A 19,671-nucleotide genomic window follows, 5' to 3' on the forward strand; every position below is an offset into this window, starting at 1 on the left:
TGAACTGGGCCGGAGCCTCTGCCAGGTGTTCCTAATGCGCCCTGACTATACATTTGGGTGTCGGACCACTGCCAGTAAGTTACATATAATGAGCACTTCGGGGCATTTAGTGGAGCAGAACAGTGGAAATCCTACTGTTCTCACTCTCTTTCATTAAAAGTGGTATTAGTTCAGGATATAGAACTATGCTATCATAAATTCAGATGATAGCATAAAGTGACTGTTACTATTTGATTAAGCTTCTGCTTTGCCCTAGCTAAATTGTGTAAATAAAATATCCTGCATCAGGTCTCAAGATTTGGAAATTCCCATTTAAAATGTTTTTGAAACAGAAAAGCACAATTTTTTTTCCTGGCCACTTAATTTTAAACCAGCCAAATTACCGAGTGCACAAATCATAGAAGAGAGCTGCCAATAATAAGTGTGGCTGACAAATTGTACTTGTTCCACATGGCTACTCAGGAAAATATTTGAGAGCCCGGCAAATGTCCTTATACAGGCTTGATCTAGCTTCTGCATTACCTGTTGGGGAAGATCCTTTGGAATCAATTTAGAGCCTTTGGGTTGATTCTGGCAGATCCAACATCTTCAAAACAGCAATCTTTCATGTTTGGACGTGAATAACTTCAACAGTAATTTGGTGCGTTCTAGCTGGTGTAGCTTAGTTACCACACTGAGAAATAAAGCTCCCCATTTCTGCCATTCAACCCCCAGTGATGGTAATCTAAAAGAAAAACAAAAGTCGATCTATTTTTTGCCTTTTAAAAAAAAACAAAAAACCACATAACCAGTGGATTGAAATGTTTTCAAGAGTTTTTTTTTTTAATTAAAATAAGTAAACCAGCAGAAACCATCATCTTTAGCTAAATAAGACGTTGTGGAACTTGCATAAAAATCATTTTACACACATTTGTCCAGTGACCTGCAAAATAAGCATTTGAAGGACTGCCGCTAACTTCAAGGATCTTTTTGTATGTTCATGGATGGAGTTGATTCGGTCTAAACTCCATCTCTAACACCATACTAGTTATTTGGACATTTCGATGTAAGAGATGAAGGCAATCTCTTCGTGAGATTTACATTTTTACATGTTTAAATACTGCATTTTAATCCGCTTTAAATCTCTATATTTGAAACAGCCAATCCCTCCCAACCTTGCCCACAGGCCTGTACCAATGGCCATGAATTATTCATGTGGGTTAAAGAACCTTCATTTAATTTCCAATCATTTTCATCTGTTTGCATGGCTTGTAATGAGATGCTAAGATGCCTGAACTCCCTGAGACAGGGAGAGAAGGAAAACAGACAAAGGGACAGAGTAGCACTTAGGATTGCATAATCAGTCCAGAGATAAGGACCTATCTCCATCAACCAGCAAACTCTAGTGTTTCTGCTTTTCTCTTTATTGATGTGCATCTTCATTTCTCTCAGTCTTTTGTCTTTAAATCAAGAACAGAAGAGAGCACTGGGAAAGGCGAATGAGAAAAGTAAAGGACTGATGCTCATATAGTGTTTTTCTACACTAACTGAGAAGCGACTGCAGGTTCAGTATCTTGCCCAAGAATAATTTGCCATGGAAACTTGAGCAGCCAGCGATCAAACCACTAACTTTCCAGTTAGCAGAGGACCTCCTCTACCTCCTGAACCATAACAAGGCAAAAGAGTACAGCTTTTTTCTAGACAATGTACAACTCAACACAAATCATGGCACATGTGAATAATTATAATTATACTGCAGATTGACGGCTTGAACAGAGAGCTCGGGACCGTTTTGGGCTGGAGTCCCCAGCCCTACGTCAGGTGGTGGAGGTATGTGGTGGGGTGTGGTCTCTCTCCAAGCGTAAAGTCTGTTTTCTGTCACCGCAAAACAAGCCTGCTGCTCAAGCACACGGTGCTTTTCTGTAGGTGCACTGTAACATCAGGACATGAGATAAAACCTTCATTCTAACCTGCACTGTGTTCAGCAGACGAGTTGGCAAAATATAACATTAGAAGTCAATGTCAGAAAATAATATTAAAATGCATTATTTCCATAACAATGCTGCAGTCGTTCAATTTAGCTTTATTTATACAGCGCCAAATCACAACAACAGTCGCCTCAAGGTGCTTTATATTGTAAGGTAGATCCTACAATAATACATACAGAGAAAAATGCCCCTATGAGCAAGCACTTTGGTGACAGTGGGAAGGAAAAACTCCCTTTTAACAGGAAGAAACAGTGAAATGCAAAAATATGCAATTTCATAGGTAAAGCTTATTCTAATCAACAAAAGAAAAGAAAATCTATGTCGTAATATGATTAGCACAGTGACGAAAAAGGGTGCAGTAAATTATAGCTCTCCTCTCAATACTGACTCTCCTGATGGTTAATAGCATAATTCATTTACCCTTTTGGCCCTCTGGTTATGTGCACTCCCACCCCCCTGAACGTACTGTTCCAGTCACAAGTAACCAGTTGGTTTTAACAGCTCTTAAATCAACATAAAAAACATTTTTACCACCAAATTCAGTTTAGTGGGTGAGTCAATGGGTCGTTCAGTGGGCCATTCAGGGGGTCAGAGGCCAAAGGGGGCGTTGTGGGGTGGATTCCCATTCATTTCCTATGGAGGTCTCTTCTGACCGGGAACACCACACATGTAACAAAGTTGTTTAAAACACTCAAAATTCAGCAAAAAGAGGTGCTCATCACTTTATGTGTTATATGTAAAGCTACAGTGGGCCTGGGGACAGACACAGACCTGCACTGATTTTTAGAGCAGTCCTGCTATAACAATGTAAGTTAAATGAGTCAAATTGCATCCAAACAGGTGCATCTATAGGTCAGCAAAACCCAAGTGCAAGCGACAAGTGACATTTCCTTAGGGTGAGAAATTAACAGCTGAATAAAAAGCTGGTTGCAGAGGACAAAAGCAGTTCATCTGTTCTCTCACTGCAGGGCATGTTTCACCTCTCGTCTGGCAGACTTGAGAGACCTCCCCTCCTTGTTCTGTGATAGACTCTAATTGACAATAAATGGCCACTCAGTTCACTCAGGGAAGCCTTTGATAAGCTTGGACGACTGGCTGCTTAAGTAGCTTTTTAAGTCAAGCTCTCCATGAGAGACAGAATATAGCTCGGTTTCTCTGCTCACAACCGAACACAGGGTGTGACAGTGTCAGCAGGACTGAGGAAGAAATCAAAGCTCATCGACTGTGTGCTCAAACATGTCACAAGAAACAAATGTCCAGCTGAAGGTCAGAGGGTTACACAGCTCCACAGTTTGTAAATCACAACCACTCAAATGCAACTACAGTGCACCTTTTGGACTTTTTGCATTTTTCTTAAAGCACTGTTGATTGGTTTCTTTATATTTTAACAAGAAAAACATTGCATTTTTTTTGGACATGGATCTCTTATTGGAGGATTCCAGTAACATTGAGCTTCACAGGTGGTCCTGCTTCATTAGAGCAAGGATAAAAGCTTTTGATCCCCTTTACAGTCTGTAGTTGCCACTTTTCAACATGAAGAGAAAGGCAGAGACACCAAGTAGGCTGAATAACATGAAATGGACAGTAAGAGAGATCTATTAACCCCTGGTATTAAACTTTGGAAACAGAACTGTTGTTCCGTGTTTTTCTCACCATTAAATTTGTATTTTATTTAACTTACATGTCATTTCTAAGCAGAAAGTGTAAACACACTGCTCAAAAATAAAGAATAATGGTTGATATATACACTGATATGAACTGGGTGAAGTTTATTTGATTTAATTACCAACCTACAGATAACTACTCAATTCAAAGGCACCCTGAAAAGCAATGTGAAAAAATGATGTGCCAGGTTAGTCCATTCAGCCAAAAGTTGGTTGCAGCAACTCACAACAGTATTTATTAATTTATTAACAGTATTTCACAACAGATGTAATATTATCTACAGCTACTCTTAGTACCATTGATGTTAAGTTAGACTCTTTTTCTCCAATTGATCTTTCTGAGTTAACTTCAATAATTACTTCCTCCAAACCATCAACGTGTCTTTTAGACCCCATTCCTACAAAACTGCTCAAAGAAGTCCTGCCATTAATTAATGCTTCGATCTTAAATATGATCAACCTATCTCTAATGATCGGCTATGTACCACAGGCCTTCAAGCTGGCTGTAGTTAAACCTTTACTCAAAAAGCATCACCAGTCTCCTTCCTTTCATATCATCCTTGAAAGAGTAGTTGTCAAACAGCTAACAGATCATCTGCAGAGGTTTATTTGAAGAGTTTCAGTCAGGTTTCAGAGCTCATCACAGCACAGAAACAGCTTTAGTGAAGGTTACAAATGATCTTCTTATGGCCTCTGACAGTGGACTCATCTCCTCTTAGTTTTGATGGTGCTGAGCCAAAGGTTGTGTTCAGGTAACCATCCTGTCAGTGTTTTATCCTCCTCCCTGTACACAGTTCCCGTACAGGTAGGAGTGACTGTAGTGTGATTAGTTTATTCAGTGATTGGGGGGAGCTCGTGCTGAGGGTCAGGGAGGAGGAGCAGGCAGTGCCCATTTCAACTGCCTGAGGCCACTAGGACAAATAATCCCTGATCCAGGCACACAGATAGGGATAGGGAGAGGGATAAACCAGTCTTAATGAGCATCTCAACCCGTACTCCAGGAATGATGGTACTGAACACTGTCGTCTGTAATCTATGAACAGCATCCTGATAGTTTTCAGGTTGCTCGAGGTGACAGAATGCTGTGGCAGTGCGGTCCTCTGGACATCTGCGTGCCCTGCAGGCGACCTGGACGCTGATGAGTGTCCAGGTTCTGTGGGAGTCAGGCCTTTATGCGCTGCAGGATATGCCTCTCGAAGCATCTCATGACTGCTGACATTAAGGCGACAGGATTGTAGTTGTTGAAACACTTTGGGGTAGATAACTTTGCCACAAGAGTGATGGTTGCTGTCTTCAGGCAACCTCATTGTGACAGTGAGGTTGAAACTCCTGGTCAGGCACAAAGTACTTTATCAAGTACTCTATGTGGGCCAGGAGTTTTCCTGATGTTCACAGCTTTCACCACCTATCTCACCGGGTGTTCCTGGAAGACAAGAGCAGCGCTGGTGGAATCAGGAGGCAGCTCAGCTGTGTCCGGGCTCTTCAGCAAGAGAAGTTAAAGCACTTTTAGTATTACTATCTACTCGGATCGGCTCGACATGGCACAACTCACCTCGTTTTCCATTACAATTGAATTACAGAAACAGTATGATGCAACACGAATGCCACAACAAAGGTGGACATCGAGCCACAATATGGCTCGATGTGACTCTGTGTCACCACGGCGTTGTGTTTTATAGCCAGTTCCCTCATTACCGGGTTTCAAAACTGGCACTTTTGATTTTCGTGAAGGAGACGTTCTCATGACTCACCGAGTGATGCCACTAACTATCCAATCACTAGGATGAAGTCTGTTGATGTCACATTTTCAGATTCGCCTCGGATCACTTGGAACCCGGGCGAGCAGATACGAAAAAAGTACCAGCTACTATATCCTAATGGAAAACGCTGAGAACTATGGCACGCCGACCCGAGTAGGTACTAATGGAAACGGGGCGTAATTCTTCTGCCAGCGTGGTGTCAGCGGGGTGGTGACGGGTGTGGACCCTCTGTAGTTGGTGATAGTCTGTAGTCCCTCCCACTACAGAGCATCCACAACCCTTCCAGTTTCGTTTTGTGAGCCTCTTTTGCACCCTTGATGGCTCTCCACTGCTCTGCCCTTGCTACACTGTATTGAGCTTTGTCCCCTGACTTGCAGCCTGAGTTCCATTTCGTCATCGGAGGTCATTCAAGGTTTTTGGTTTGTATTGACCCGAGTACTTTTGCCCACTGTTACATTGTCAGTGCAGCTCTGTCTCTGTGTACTCCTGAAGGTCATGATGAAAACGCTCCACTCACTGCTGTCTAAGAAATCTTACAGTCAGAAGAGAACTCCCTCAGGACAGGTTTTAATGTCTTTAATGGGAGGTTTGGATCTTTTCCTGATACCTGCACATGTATGCTGGTATCAGAAGTATTGATAAGTGACCTGACAGTTCCAGATTAGAGAGGGGTAGAGTCCTGAAGACTTGCTTAAATACAGTGATCTCATTTATTCGTCCTTCTGATGAAGCACTGTATGTACTGTACAAAGTTAGGGAGTACAGACTGAAGACAAGCCTTGTTGAAGTCCCCAAAAAGCTCCCTCAGGATGGGCCTGCAGCTGTTTGTGTATTATATTGTACAGCTGGAAGAGCACCGTGTTAACATTAACATCAGGTGGTATGTTCACTGCAGTGATGATCACTCTGGGCATGTAGAAGGGTCTGCACATGCATTTCCCAGTCCAGGAAGCATGAGTGTGATCCTACTGTTCATGCACCTCTTTGTTATGATGTGGTCAGCTAGCTGAGCAGCCAAGTCCAGAGAGAGTGTAGCATAGCTCCACAGTTAGTAGCTTCAGTCTGTCGATTCTGTGGGAGATTGACCTCGCGCTGGTAAGGAAGACGCTCAGAAGTGAAAGGAGCTGTTTCCGTAGTCGTGCAATTAGGCTTCCTCTGAGAGACACAGCAAACCTTCAGGAAATGACACATTTTCAAGTGCAAACCTGGAGGAGCTGGACTACCTCTGTGGGGTCCATGTATCACCTCAGTGGTGACACTGATCCAAAACAAATGCTTGTTACCCCTCTAAGTGTTGTTAATTTAATTAACACCAAAGAACCAAACAAACAACCCCTCTGCTACTTAACTCACGTCATGCTATACTAAATATATTTAAAAATGTTACATTAATTTTTTGAGCAGTGTATTTGAAGAAATGTTTGTGTTGCAACAAATGTAACTGTAACAGTCTCTGTCTTTCAGTGGTAATGGTTCTGTCGACACTATAAAGTACAGAGGTTTAAACTGTGGCTCACACCTACCCAATCCACACAGGTCTGAACTGTTTTTTTCAAGCAAATAATCTAAATTGAAACTGCACCAATTTGATGGACCTTAAGCCCATCAAAAATCCCAAAGGGACTTTTGAGATTTTTCACTGCTTCTGACAGAGGAATTCACTCAAAAACAGAGAAAATCCCACCAACAAACTGATCAGATGGATCAGACCAGACGCCTAATAAGGCTCAGCCAGTGACAGGAAGGAAAGAGGGCAAAAAAGGGTAGAGTTTAGCAGTTACTAAAGTTTAAGTGCGATCATTGTGGATGAAAACAAGGAGAGAGAAAAGAAGCGAGTGACAAAATGCTCAGTGCCGTCTGAGACTATGGCCACATCAACTGGCCAAAACTTTTTTAAGCCTAGTCTTTAAAAAAAAGTAAAAAATTTCGCGACTCCGATTCCATTATCGATATCACTCATGGATTCATTTCCTTTTAGGTCCTCTTATCAGTTCTCACTGGCTCCGCTTTGAAAGTTGCCACCATTGCTAAACAGCATATCGAAGTAAATATATACGTGCAGATTAACTGCATGTTGTGTGGTCAAATGTTTGTGCATGATGGAGGTATTTCCCCTCTTTGTTGGGCTCAGTGTGGGAAATACTGTTAGCGAATGCAAACACATATTACACAAAGCACTTTTCTTAAAAGTAATGTAATATGCACACACGTGATCTGTCTCTTAGTGATTACATCTGAACAAAAATGCTAGAAGCACAAAGACACTATCCACAGTGAACAGTTAGAAATCAAGGCTTCAGTCTGACTCCTCCCCCTGTTTATTATCTGTTCTGAGGTCCTCATTCACTCAGCTTTAACCTCACTCTGGGTTCTTTGCTAGCTTATCGTTAGCTTGCTGTCTGTGCAGGTGCTAGCAAAGAGCTAAAGTTCTGTTAGCAGTATAATGCAGATGTTTCTGTCCTGGGTGCAGTCTGCAAATTACCACTGCACTCTCGCCCTTTTGTACAATAAAAGTATTGTCCATGTGTGGCACCGTTTTCCTCCGAAGCTACACAAACCCTGCTCATTGTAGCACAAATGTGAACGCAGCAGACTAACAATTCAAAGGAATTTGAACATGTCAACTTTAAAAAAAACAGTGTCATGATTAAAGTCACCTTATAAACATGAAACAAGGTCTGTATGCAGTGAACAAAACAAACACTGGTCACTGTGCCCCACTGATCTGGATTCATTTGTAACGTTGTCATTTAACCCATTTGTCTGGATCATGTCTAGTAATGGGTAATAGATTACAGAAAGTAATCTTTGAGGTATTTTAGAAATGGGCTCATCACATAGTTTGTCCAGCAGAGTGTGCCCTACTCCACTGTTTAAACTTTAAGCACTGACTGAACATTTAACTGTGATTTACAGTGTATGCACAAGTATTCACAGAGCTTCACTTGTTCCAAAATGGACTGAATTCATTAATCCGGTCATTCAGTCTGACGTCACTAGCCGTGTCTGGGCCTAAACTCCGCTGCAGGTCCATATATCAAACGATCACTGTGGCATTACTGAGAGTTGAAAAACTGTCTAAAGTCTTTCATCTTTAATAAAATGATCAGCGTTCTGCTCTACCAGGTGTAACAATTGAGTTTAACATCCAGGCATCCATGAAAACGGAATTTATGACATTTAACGGAGTTAGAAGTTAGCAGGGAGTTAGCTCGCTAGCTTCTATCTAAATACAATATAGCATGTCCTGACTGCGGGGTTTTGGAAACAAATTAAAACGTACAGCTCTGTTATCACTTCCAACATAAATGAAGACAGAAAACTAAACAGCAGTGACGGTTGTAGGGTTACTGAAGTTGGGCTAGCTGGTATATAATGATGTGCTACGTGACCGCTAGCGACACAGCTATGTTAGCATAATATAAACAAGCTAACTTTTTTTCCACTCGATAAAAGTTACCGTGAGTGTTCTTGGTGGTCAGGAACAAATGTAATCGCATGGCAGGATGCTGTAAAAGGACCAAACTTCAGCCAGGAGAACAACTGAGATAATCCATCCACAATACGAGGTTAGTCATTCATATACTGCTGCATGGGCTGGGCTGTAGTTACATCCTAAGGTTTTAAAAACTGAGCTTAAATAAATGATTAGCGGTAATAAAAGCCGAGGGAGGTCAACAGTGATCACTGACTGTTTTAGGAGCTTTTTGAGATCAAATAGAAGAAAATACAAAACATTAAACATGTTAACAACACAAAAGCCATATTAAACGCAGACTACTTTAGACCCGGAAGTAGGATTCGTCACGTCATCACTGAACGACCGGATACCAATAATGAATAAGTGAAAAGGTTTGGTTAAGATTCTTGCGAATTGCTTTGATTTTCTGTTTCTGAAACTTTAAAACCAAATCCTGTTCCTGTCAGAATATTTGTTTCCTGGTTTTGAACATGATTCTTACAAGTCTTTGAAATCAAAGGACAATAAATGACAATTCAAACAGACACACATCAAAACCTTCTTTCGTTTTAACCCCCAGAAAGTCATTTTATTATTCTAAAAAGCCTGCAGGGTTACATTAAAGCCCAACCCTAATCTTGCCATGGGTTCAAGCTCAGAGGATTAAAAACATTACATAGTATTTTCTCTGCATCTCTGGACAGACAAAATTAGAAAATAGTCTTAAATAGGTACTGAAAACCACATTTCCAAAACAGTGATGATGATGATGTCCCTGAATAGTTAAATATGCCTTCTTTAGTTTGTCGAGGAACAAGTTTCACAAACAGGAGAAAGAAGTGTGATGAGAACAGTGGGCAGTCTGGTTCACCTTCAGCTCATCACCAACAACAACAACAACAACAACATTTCACCCACCCCAATTCTAAAGAAACAAAGTGGTTCTCTACCTTTGACTTGAGGTGCCAGTATTCGTCTGTGCCATTTTCCACGTGTCTGAAAGCTGTGAGATAGTCGTAGCTGATGACTGCTGTCTGCAGACGAACAAACAAATGACATGAAGAGATTTTCAACTGCAAAGTGGAAGAATAGTTACTAACCTTCTGAGGTCTAAGTCATCGTATGTGCTAACCCTACATTGTATTGTGGTAGGAGGAGAATGCTGTGAATAACTCTGTGAATGGGAATCAGAACATTCTTGCTTCTGTATATATGATTTTACATAGTTTAACAGTTTAACATCCAAAAACTAAATAAGACATGTTCACAACTTAAGATAATAGTCAATATAAACATGTATTTTCCTGGCTTCATTCTATTCGATTTTTTTTTGTGGTGTAGAACTTTTATGTGTTAAACAGTCGATAAAATCAAGTGGACACCTTTGATGAAGCTCCTGATGATCTAGCCTCTTACTCCTTGTTTTTTTATTTACTCTTTAGTTTTGTGTGAATCTGCACGCTCCATTTGCCTGTCACTTTGCTGCTAGAACACCTGAGTTTCCCCAATGAGGAACAATAAAGGATAGACGACACCTGATCCTAGCAGGGGTGGGGGAACTCCGGGTCCGGTGTCCTGCAGGTTTTACAATAGAATAATCCTTTAATTGTCCCACAAGGGGACATTTGGGTGTAACAGCAGCAAGAAAGACACATATACAAACAAACAGTACACAAGACACAGAACAGAAACATACACAATTTTTACATATTTTAGATGTGTCCTTGATCCCACACTGCTGATTTAAATGGCTAAATGACCTCCTCAACATGTCTTGTAGTTCTCCAGAGGCCTGGTGATGACCTAATCATGTGATTCAGGTGTGTTGACCCAGGGTGAGATCTAAAACCTGCAGGACCGGCCCTTGAGGCCTTGAGGTCAACACACCTGCTATAGAGGTTACACAAGTAGCCCAGCTGCTCAAGGACAGCACATTAAACCATTCCATTGCCATTTATTGTATCTCCCAAAAGTGTCTCAAGACCATTAAGAGATTCCAGCAGACAGACAGCGAGTTGTGTGAAGAGGAACAGGATGAGCACTGCCAGAGCCGTACAAAATTACCTCCAGTTTCTGACCAAACAAACAGAAAGACTTTGTGAGCGTGGCCTGAGGGCCCAAATTCCTCTAGTGGGTCCTGTGATCACTGCCTGGCACCGTGAAGCCTGATTGGAATTTTCCATAAAATACCGTTGTGGCAGGGGTGTGCTCGAGGGGCAGCGCCACGGAGGCTGAGGACAAGCTGGAAGGAATCACACTGATGAGCTCTGTTCCCTCTTTAGTGACACCGGGGACAGGCAGTGAAGTGTGGAGCCAACCAGAAAGCTGGCCACGGAGAAACCAAAGGTGCCGAGCTGCAAGCGTTGTGTGTGCCATAACGTTAAAGGAAGAAAGAAACAGTTAGGGAACGCTGTGTGGCTCCAAGTCTTTCACAACTACTGACGTTCTGTGGTGTTCACGGATGAGAGCAGGTTCACCGTCAGCACATGTGGCTGATGTGATATGTCATATCACTGAGAGGTGTACACAGTGAACAACAACACAGCACTCACAATGAAGGTTTTTAACTATAAGGACAAAGAAGCAATGATGAAAGCAGCCAGGCTGAAAAAAAGGAGATTTTCTCCTGGAAGCAGCCAGTGATGTTCTATCAGGACGTGGCTCCTGGAGTAACAAGATGAGACGAGCTCGGGAGCTCATGGCATAACATCGCATTCATGACAATAAGGAGAGGCCACATATCTGTAACAGCTCTGCTGAGGCCAAAGATTTCATCAGGATCATCCAGGTAAAGAAAGGTCAGCTGGAAGTAACACAGGAGGATGTTGGAGCATCCGTGTGAATAAAAAGTATGATTTTTAAACAAAAACACTGATGACACAACAGCAGTGACGATGGCGCTGTCATAGTTTAACATGGAGTCAGTCTGCAGACAGCACAAAGAGGAAAAAGCTGGTGGGAGTCCTTCATCCAAGCACCTGATTGACAAACTCCAATGTGAAGAAAGTAACTTTGTAGCTGTTGACTGTTAACTTAGTCTGATACAATGTTTCAATCAGGCAGGTTGCTGAAGGCGCATGTCTGCTGTCCCACTTGAATCTGAAGGAGGGTGTATTACATCAGCGGTCCCCAACCCCCGGGCCGGTACCGGTCCATGAGTCGTTTGGTACCGGGCCGCGAGAGTTGAGACTCAGGTATGAAATGTATGGTTTTCAGGGTTTTTATGGGTTTTCAGCATTATTTTGTTATCGTTTTTATCGTTAAATCGGTTTTCCTGGGTCTTTTCACGTGTGTTATGAACAGAGATGGGCAGTAACGCGTTACTGTAATCTGATTACTTTTTTCAAGTAACGAGTAAAGTAAGGGATTACTATTGCAAAAACGGTAATTAAATTACCGTTACTTTCCCGTAGGAACGCTGCGTTACTGCGTTACTAAAACCGTGATTTTTTGCGAGAATGTCTCACGACAGTGACGTAAGCGAGTGCGCCGTTCATGACAACAGCTGTGTGCAGATCAACAATGCATCACATATCGATTGTGGGAGAGAGTATGAGCGTGCAGCGTTTAAAGCGTGGAAGTACTGACCTTACTTTGAGTTTGATTCCATAAAAAGTGACAAAAACATTAGTGTCCGCTGTGCGTGGGAAGAAAACTTCTTTTTACAGCGAAAAAAACCCCTAAACTTCCAACAAGCACCGAGTAGCTACGACGTAATGGGAAACTCACAGAGAAACTCACGGATTCTTCCACTGACCGCGGCACACCTGCACCAGGGTAAACCTCCGCCTACCCCACTCCTGCTTTACAGGTGAAAATAGAGCAACAGGACCGCTGAGTCTTTGACTTTATTTATTTTCTGCTGTGTTTTACTTGCATCTATTTGAAAGACTGAGTGTAAACACAAAAAATATTTTATTTTATGTGCTGGAATGTGCAGAAAATAGGTTTAAATGTTAAACTAATTTCTTCCAGTCAGAGAATGGTGCATATAATTAAATTTTTGCTTGATGCATAAAGTTAAAAGATTAAAACTAATAAAACAAGTTTTAAAAAGAGACTTTTCCATCTGATTACATTTTGTATGATGGATTATGCAGAAAAAGTAGAATTGGGCTGAAAGATCTATCACTTTATCACCTCTTCAGGTTGTAAATCGTGTTTTTAAAAAGTAACTAAGTAACTAATTACTTTTGAAAATGAGTAATCAGTTAAGTAACGGGATTATTTTTTGGGGGAAGTAATCAGTAATTAATTACTGATTACTTTTTTCAAGTAACTTGACCAACACTGGTTATGAATAAATCTTTTTTTCGGTACCAGTACTAGTTTTATTTTGTTGTATTTATCCGCGACACCTTAAAGGCCGGTCCGTGAAAATATTGTCGGGCATAAACCGGTCCGTGGCGCAAGAAAGGTTGGAGACCGCTGTGCTAGATGATCTTTATTTTATTATCTTTATCAAGGTTTTCCTAACATTATTTTTCAGATTCAAAGTGAAATCACCCAAAACCGTATGAATTAAGCAGGTTTTAATAAAACTGTATGAATATTTAAAATATCAGAATCCCAGTGCAAATGTACACGGGCCAGAAACACTGACTTGGGTCTGTTAGGCTGGACACCGAATCATTAGTAACATTAATTCTTTTGTTAACATTAATTATTAACAGCTACACATTATAACAGCTTGTTTTCAGCAGCACGACATTTTCCATCAAAGCCCACACTGTTCTTTGAATTTACTTGATTTTAATGAGTTCATCAGTGACACGTGGTGAGCTCATGTGATTTCTTCTTTTCATCCTCACTTAATTTTCCCCAGTAAATCCAAAGTATTCACATAAGATTGAATTTGTGTTGATTCAACATGACTTCTGTGATCTATTCTTATAGTTATTGTTTTATGGTTGATTATGTTAATTTGCTGCAGTCACTAGAGACCTCTAAACTTCATGCAGCCTTCAGATCACCTTAGGAATTCAGGCTGGAGCAGAGTTCATCTTTCAACAGGACAATGACCGCAAGCACGCAGCCAAGACAACAAAGAAGTGGCTTGGGGACCAATCTGTGAATGTCCTTGGGTGGTGCAGCCGGAGCCCAGACTTGAACTCGATTAAACATCTCTGGACCAACACTCCCCATCCAACCCGATGGAGCCTGAGAGGCTCTGCAAAGACGAGGAGAAACTGGCCAAAACCAGATGTGAAAGCCTGTAACATCGTATATGCATGTTGTACTTTAGTTTTCTTAACAAATTTTCAAGAATTTCAGGCAAACTGTGAATATTTCCTGGATGCACTGTAGACCTGCCCTAAAATGATTTGGGGATTTATGCAGGAATTCTCAAATCACTTACCAACAGTGTTGAATAAATCTGACTTGATGGCTTGAATGAGAAACTAAGAAAAGTAAAGAGGTAACACAGAAAGGCTATGAGGTAATACAGAAAGAACAAGCTAAAAGCTTCCATCGTTGTTGTTAAAACCTTAGCTTCAAATGCTAGTTTGAAATTCAAGGAAGCTTGGAACAACCATCTTCCACAACTTCCCAGCTAAAATTCTTTTTAACCCTTTGAAGGCCTACTAGGAGCAACCTTTGAAGCTCTTTTGTGAACTGAGGAGTTCCTGTCATATTTCAGGCCTGCTCAAAGAACAAAATCACTGGGTTGGAATCAGATATTAGTGAGCGTGATCTCTGCTTATGCAGTAACCACTAGAAAAACCCAGAAAAAATTCTAATGCTCAACACAAAACATTTTTATTGACATACACTAAAGGCACAGGGAGGTCATCAAATGTTGTCTTTATGGGATAAAGAGTTAAAAACCATCACTGCCTATCCCACCTGTTAAATCCTCAATAGAAAAGTGTGAATTGATTTTCTTGAATTTCTTGATTATTTTAATAAAACAGTGCTACACTGAATTCAGCCACAGATCTCTCTGGAAGCCTGAAACACACAGTGGTACCGTCCAATTCTTCCGCCTACCTGTCAGACTGGATCGCTACTCAGTTTTTAAAAGATACTTTTCCAGTTGGTTTAGAGACTGGAACAATTATAAACTCCTTTCTGTCATCTGGGGTTTTCACCTCCAGATACACAGACAACAGTTAATCCAAAATGCTCCCGCCAAGCTTTTAACCACATCGGTTATTGTAACTCTTCATTGTTACCTGTTAGTTTTACAACCATTTTTAAGATTACAGGGAGCGCAGAATTATTAGGCAAATGAGTATTTTGTCCACATCATCCTCTTCATGCATGTTGTCTTACTCCAAGCTGTATAGGCTCGAAAGCCTACTACCAATTAAGCATATTAGGTGATGTGCATCTCTGTAATGAGAAGGGGTGTGGTCTAATGACATCAACACCCTATATCAGGTGTGCATAATTATTAGGCAACGTCCTTTCCTTTGGCAAAATGGGTCAAAAGAAGGACTTGACAGGCTCAGAAAAGTCAAAAACAGTGAGATATCTTGCAGAGGGATGCAGCAGTCTCAAAATTGCAAAGCTTCTGAAGCGTGATCATCGAACAATCAAGCGTTTCATTCAAAATAGTCAACAGGGTCGCAAGAAGCGTGTGGAAAAATCAAGGCGCAAAATAACTGCCCATGAACTGAGAAAAGTCAAGCGTGCAGCTGCCAAGATGCCACTTGCCACCAGTTTGGCCATATTTCAGAGCTGCAACATCACTGGAGTGCCCAAAAGCACAAGGTGTGCAATACTCAGAGACATGGCCAAGGTAAGAAAGGCTGAAAGACGACCACCACTGAACAAGACACACAAGCTGAAACGTCAAGACTGGGCCAAGAAATATCTCAAGACTGATTTTTCTACGGTTTTATGGACTGATGAAATGAGAGTGAGTCTTGATGGGCCAGATGGATGGGCCCGTGGCTGGATTGGTAAAGGCAGAGCGCTCCAGTCCGACTCAGACGCCAGCAAGGTGGAGGTGGAGTACTGGTTTGGGCTGGTATCATCAAAGATGAGCTTGTGGGGCCTTTTCGGGTTAAGGATGGAGTCGAGCTCAACTCCCAGTCCTACTGCCAGTTTCTGGAAGACACCTTCTTCAAGCAGTGGTACAGGAAGAAGTCTACATCCTTCAAGAAAAACATGATTTTCATGCAGGACAATGCTCCATCACACGCGTCCAAGTACTCCACAGCGTGGCTGCAAGAAAGGGTATAAAAGAAGAAAAACTAATGACATGGCCTCCTTGTTCACCTGATCTGAACCCCATTGAGAACCTGTGGTCCATCATCAAATGTGAGATTTACAAGGAGGGAAAACAGTACACCTCTCTGAACAGTGTCTGGGAGGCTGTGGTTGCTGCTGCACGCAATGTTGATGGTGAACAGATCAAAACACTGACAGAATCCATGGATGGCAGGCTTTTGAGTGTCCTTGCAAAGAAAGGTGGCTATATTGGTCGCTGATTTGTTTTTGTTTTGTTTTTGAATGTCAGAAATGTATATTTGTGAATGTGGAGATGTTATATTGGTGTCACTGGTAAACATAAATAATTGAAATGGGTATATATTTGTTTTTTGTTAAGTTGCCTAATAATTATGCACAGTAATAGTCACCTGCACACACAGATATCCCCCTAAAATAGCTCAAACTAAAAACAAACTAAAAACTACTTCCACAAACATTCAGCTTTGATATTAATGAGTTTTTTGGGTTCATTGAGAACATGGTTGTTGTTCAATAATAACATTATTCCTCAAAAATACAACTTGCCTAATAATTCTGCACTCCCTGTAGTTTGCTTGTGTTTAAGCCCTACACAGTCAGGCTCCTGCCTACAGCTGCAAGTTGCTGACTCATGAACACATTTTACAGCATGACTTTGTTAAAGACTTGCATGGTCCCTAAAGGTGATTGGGCTTTTACAGTTTAGACTGTAGAGTGATTTCTTCAGTCACTCTGTAAAATCGTTTAAATTTCTTGGTAAAGCTTATTTTTAATCTTTCTGCTTTTCTAAGCCACTAACGTCCTGATGAAACTTTTACCTTTGTCTGTGTAGGTTCTTGTTTATCCAGGTCATGGTAGTCTAAGGAGCTTGGAAAGAAAAAACAACTGGAGTTTCCTCAAGACGTTTCATCAGGTGATCTGAATGGGTCACATAACAGTGTGAGGCATGGTCTCACAATGGTTTCACCAAAACCTCTGCGGACCTACGCCTGGGCTCATGTGGTCAGGCACATGATCAATAGTGGGCCAACGACCCTCTTAAAGGACAGCTCCCACCTGGGATTCTCCATCATTCGGTCTTAGAACTGAAGACGTTCCTGGGATGAGAGCTGAAACATCTTCAAGAAACTTAAACTTTCTTTCCAAGCTCCTTAGACTACCTGTTTTAGTGTCAGATTGTATGTGTACTGGTTTTGAAATTTGAAACTGTTTTAAATTTCGAATTTTTATTTTCAAAATGTACTTTCACTGTTTAGCAACTTGGGTGCTGAATAAATACAAATGAAGTAAAGATACAAAGATGCTTCAACATAAGCAAGTTCACAGAAGTGTTACCAGTATAGCTGCCTAGTAGAAGGACTTGTAAGGACTTAATGCTATTATCATTAAAGGCATTTTAGAATATGAAATTTCCAAGTAGTGTTGTGCAGTAACTCACAGTCGCCACAGCTCGTCCAAAGCGGATCACACTTAAGTCACTGAGGTCCAGGTGACTGCTATAAAGGTAAAATCCAGATGAGGCAAGTACTGCTGTGGCTAGAGAGGAGACTTTGAGGAGCCGATTAGCCATGAGTCACTGCAAGAGGAAGACGAGGGAGGAGATCAACAAAGTGCTAAAGAAGTGTTTCATTCATTGATAACTCGGAATAATGCTGTGTTGATTCACTGTGGCTGATTCACATCAGGCACTTTGAATTGACACAAAAAGAAAAGTGCCTCTTAATATGAATCTACATTTGAGATCTGATCACGGCAGAAGGTTGCATCTTAGTTTGGTGAGGGTTCAGGCTTCAGACAGTTTGTGCATTACCAAGGACCCCAACAAGACTAAGAATAAGACAAATATGGACTATTTTGAACTGCCCAGAGCTCTATAAATGCCCAAGAATAAAAACGTGGAGCTAGAAATGTGGAAAATAGGTCCTTTTTTATGTTTTGTAATTCCTATCTGCAGAATTAAAACTTACTTACTCATTAAAGGGGGAAGCATTTCACCAGTAGGGGTGTCGAGTTATTGCTGTTACTGTGTAACTTTGGATCTTTTAAGCACTCCCCTTTTATCAGGTTGCAATTTAAAAGAAATGAATGTTAATGATTCACTTGTTTAAATAAGGTTATACCGACTTACTGTGATATAAACTGGCACTGAACAGGAGTATAGTCTAGCCCCAGTTCAACTTCAGCTGATACGGCTTAAGCACCAAAAAAGAGGGGAAAAAAACATCTTGTAAGTGATCCTGAAAGCATCACCTGCGCGTAGAGGGCAGACTGTCCTTTATTTACGGTCAGAAACTGGGACTGTTTTTAAATAGAAAATGTCAGTTATATGTCAATCACCTGGCCTGGAGATCACTGGAGTTTATCTGATTTGTCTAAAAATAAAACAACAATATACATGCAATGTTGTCGCAATAATATCAGCTACCTAGTTTGCCACTTGATTAAAATATTACACAGTGAACGCACTAGTCTCCTGCTTTTCTTAAGCATCTTTGTGTTGGTGCACCTAAGCCGGCTCGGCGTGTTATGACACTCACCCTGAGCAGCTAGCGGCAGGTCAGCTCAATGAATCACAAAGCAGTTCCTGCCGAGACAGCTCCAAGTAGTGTCTTTGCCTCAGACCGGATTTCGCTGGTGTCTCGTTTCTAAAAGACGCTAATAAAGAACAGGATACGGCGACTGTGAGCTTATCATCACTTGTGTTGTTGTGTTATGCAACAACCGGCTGGGTTTTGTAACAGGCGATGTATGGCTGCACCACCCAGCAGCACTCAGTGCTGACCGGCGAAACTAAACGTCTCAATGAAAGAACTACGAGCAGCTTTACCTGACTCTACAACGCGCGCTGACTGACTGCCATTTATCCGTTTGATTTGACCTCTTCGCAAAATTTCGACGCAGAGCCAAAGGATTCTGGTTAATGTAGTACGGCCTGATATGGAGCCTGTAGAAAACATGGACGACGTAACAGCTCCCCGAAAGTCTCTACTGCCCCCTGGCGTCTGGCTCCAGTATGGCTCATAAACCCCGCCTCCTGTGTGGCCCACAGGGCCGGCCCTAGAATTTTGGTGGCCCTAAAGGAGATTTCATAAATAGCCCCAAAAGATTGACTGCTCATAACTAGATGAAGATGAACACACTTCATTCTTTTAAATGTAGGGTGGGAGAAATTACATGTGTACATGTGTAACCACACAACAAATGAATTTGTTTTCAACTTGTGCAAATTATCCAATAATATTAATATGTCAAAATATGATCTAAAGGATGCAATGACACATAGCTAGAAAGTTAATATTTAACATGGAAGAATTGGGGGCAGTTTAGACCTTTCATCGAGTTTGTGTTAAGATAAAGTAAATTAAAACACCACTTATAATTATTTCCAATATTGTGAGAAAACATCAGGTTCTTTGTAACCAAAAAAGCTAGCTATTATAAATGACATTGCAGTTTTACTTAATTTGAGAAGCAAACAGCAAGTAAAGCTTGTTCTAATAAAAAACACATTAGCTAAACTAAATAGAATTGTTACGTTTTAGCTGCTGTTTGCCAGGTGAAAATTACTGCGGCTACATTCTATTTAATTTGTTCAAAATGAAATGCTAACTCCAAGTTGC

The 19,671-nt window shown here is 41.2% G+C and overlaps 1 protein-coding gene across 7 annotated transcripts in view; it reads right to left on the reverse strand.

Moving 5' to 3' along the window:
* adck1 (aarF domain containing kinase 1) overlaps positions 1-19,021 on the reverse strand; it is a 121,368-nt gene extending 102,347 nt beyond the window's left edge. For 2 of the 7 annotated variants that reach the window (XM_080870504.1, XM_080870510.1), the window contains exons 1-3: positions 18,589-19,021; positions 17,490-17,627; positions 9,802-9,885 (exon numbers count right to left, since the gene is read on the reverse strand). In XM_080870504.1, coding sequence (XP_080726630.1) covers positions 9,802-9,885; positions 17,490-17,621 — 216 coding nt within the window. In that variant the 5' untranslated portion in view covers positions 17,622-17,627; positions 18,589-19,021. Of the gene's footprint in view, positions 1-9,801; positions 9,886-17,489; positions 17,628-18,179; positions 18,244-18,588 lie in introns of all 7 variants that reach the window. The other 5 variants (XM_080870507.1, XM_080870508.1, XM_080870505.1 and 2 more) reach the window with 5 other exon arrangements.
* Positions 19,022-19,671: the final 650 nt, after the last annotated feature.

The sequence above is a fragment of the Rhamphochromis sp. 'chilingali' genome, assembly GCF_963969265.1.
Source record: "Rhamphochromis sp. 'chilingali' genome assembly, chromosome: 21".
NCBI lineage: Eukaryota > Metazoa > Chordata > Actinopteri > Cichliformes > Cichlidae > Rhamphochromis > Rhamphochromis sp. 'chilingali'.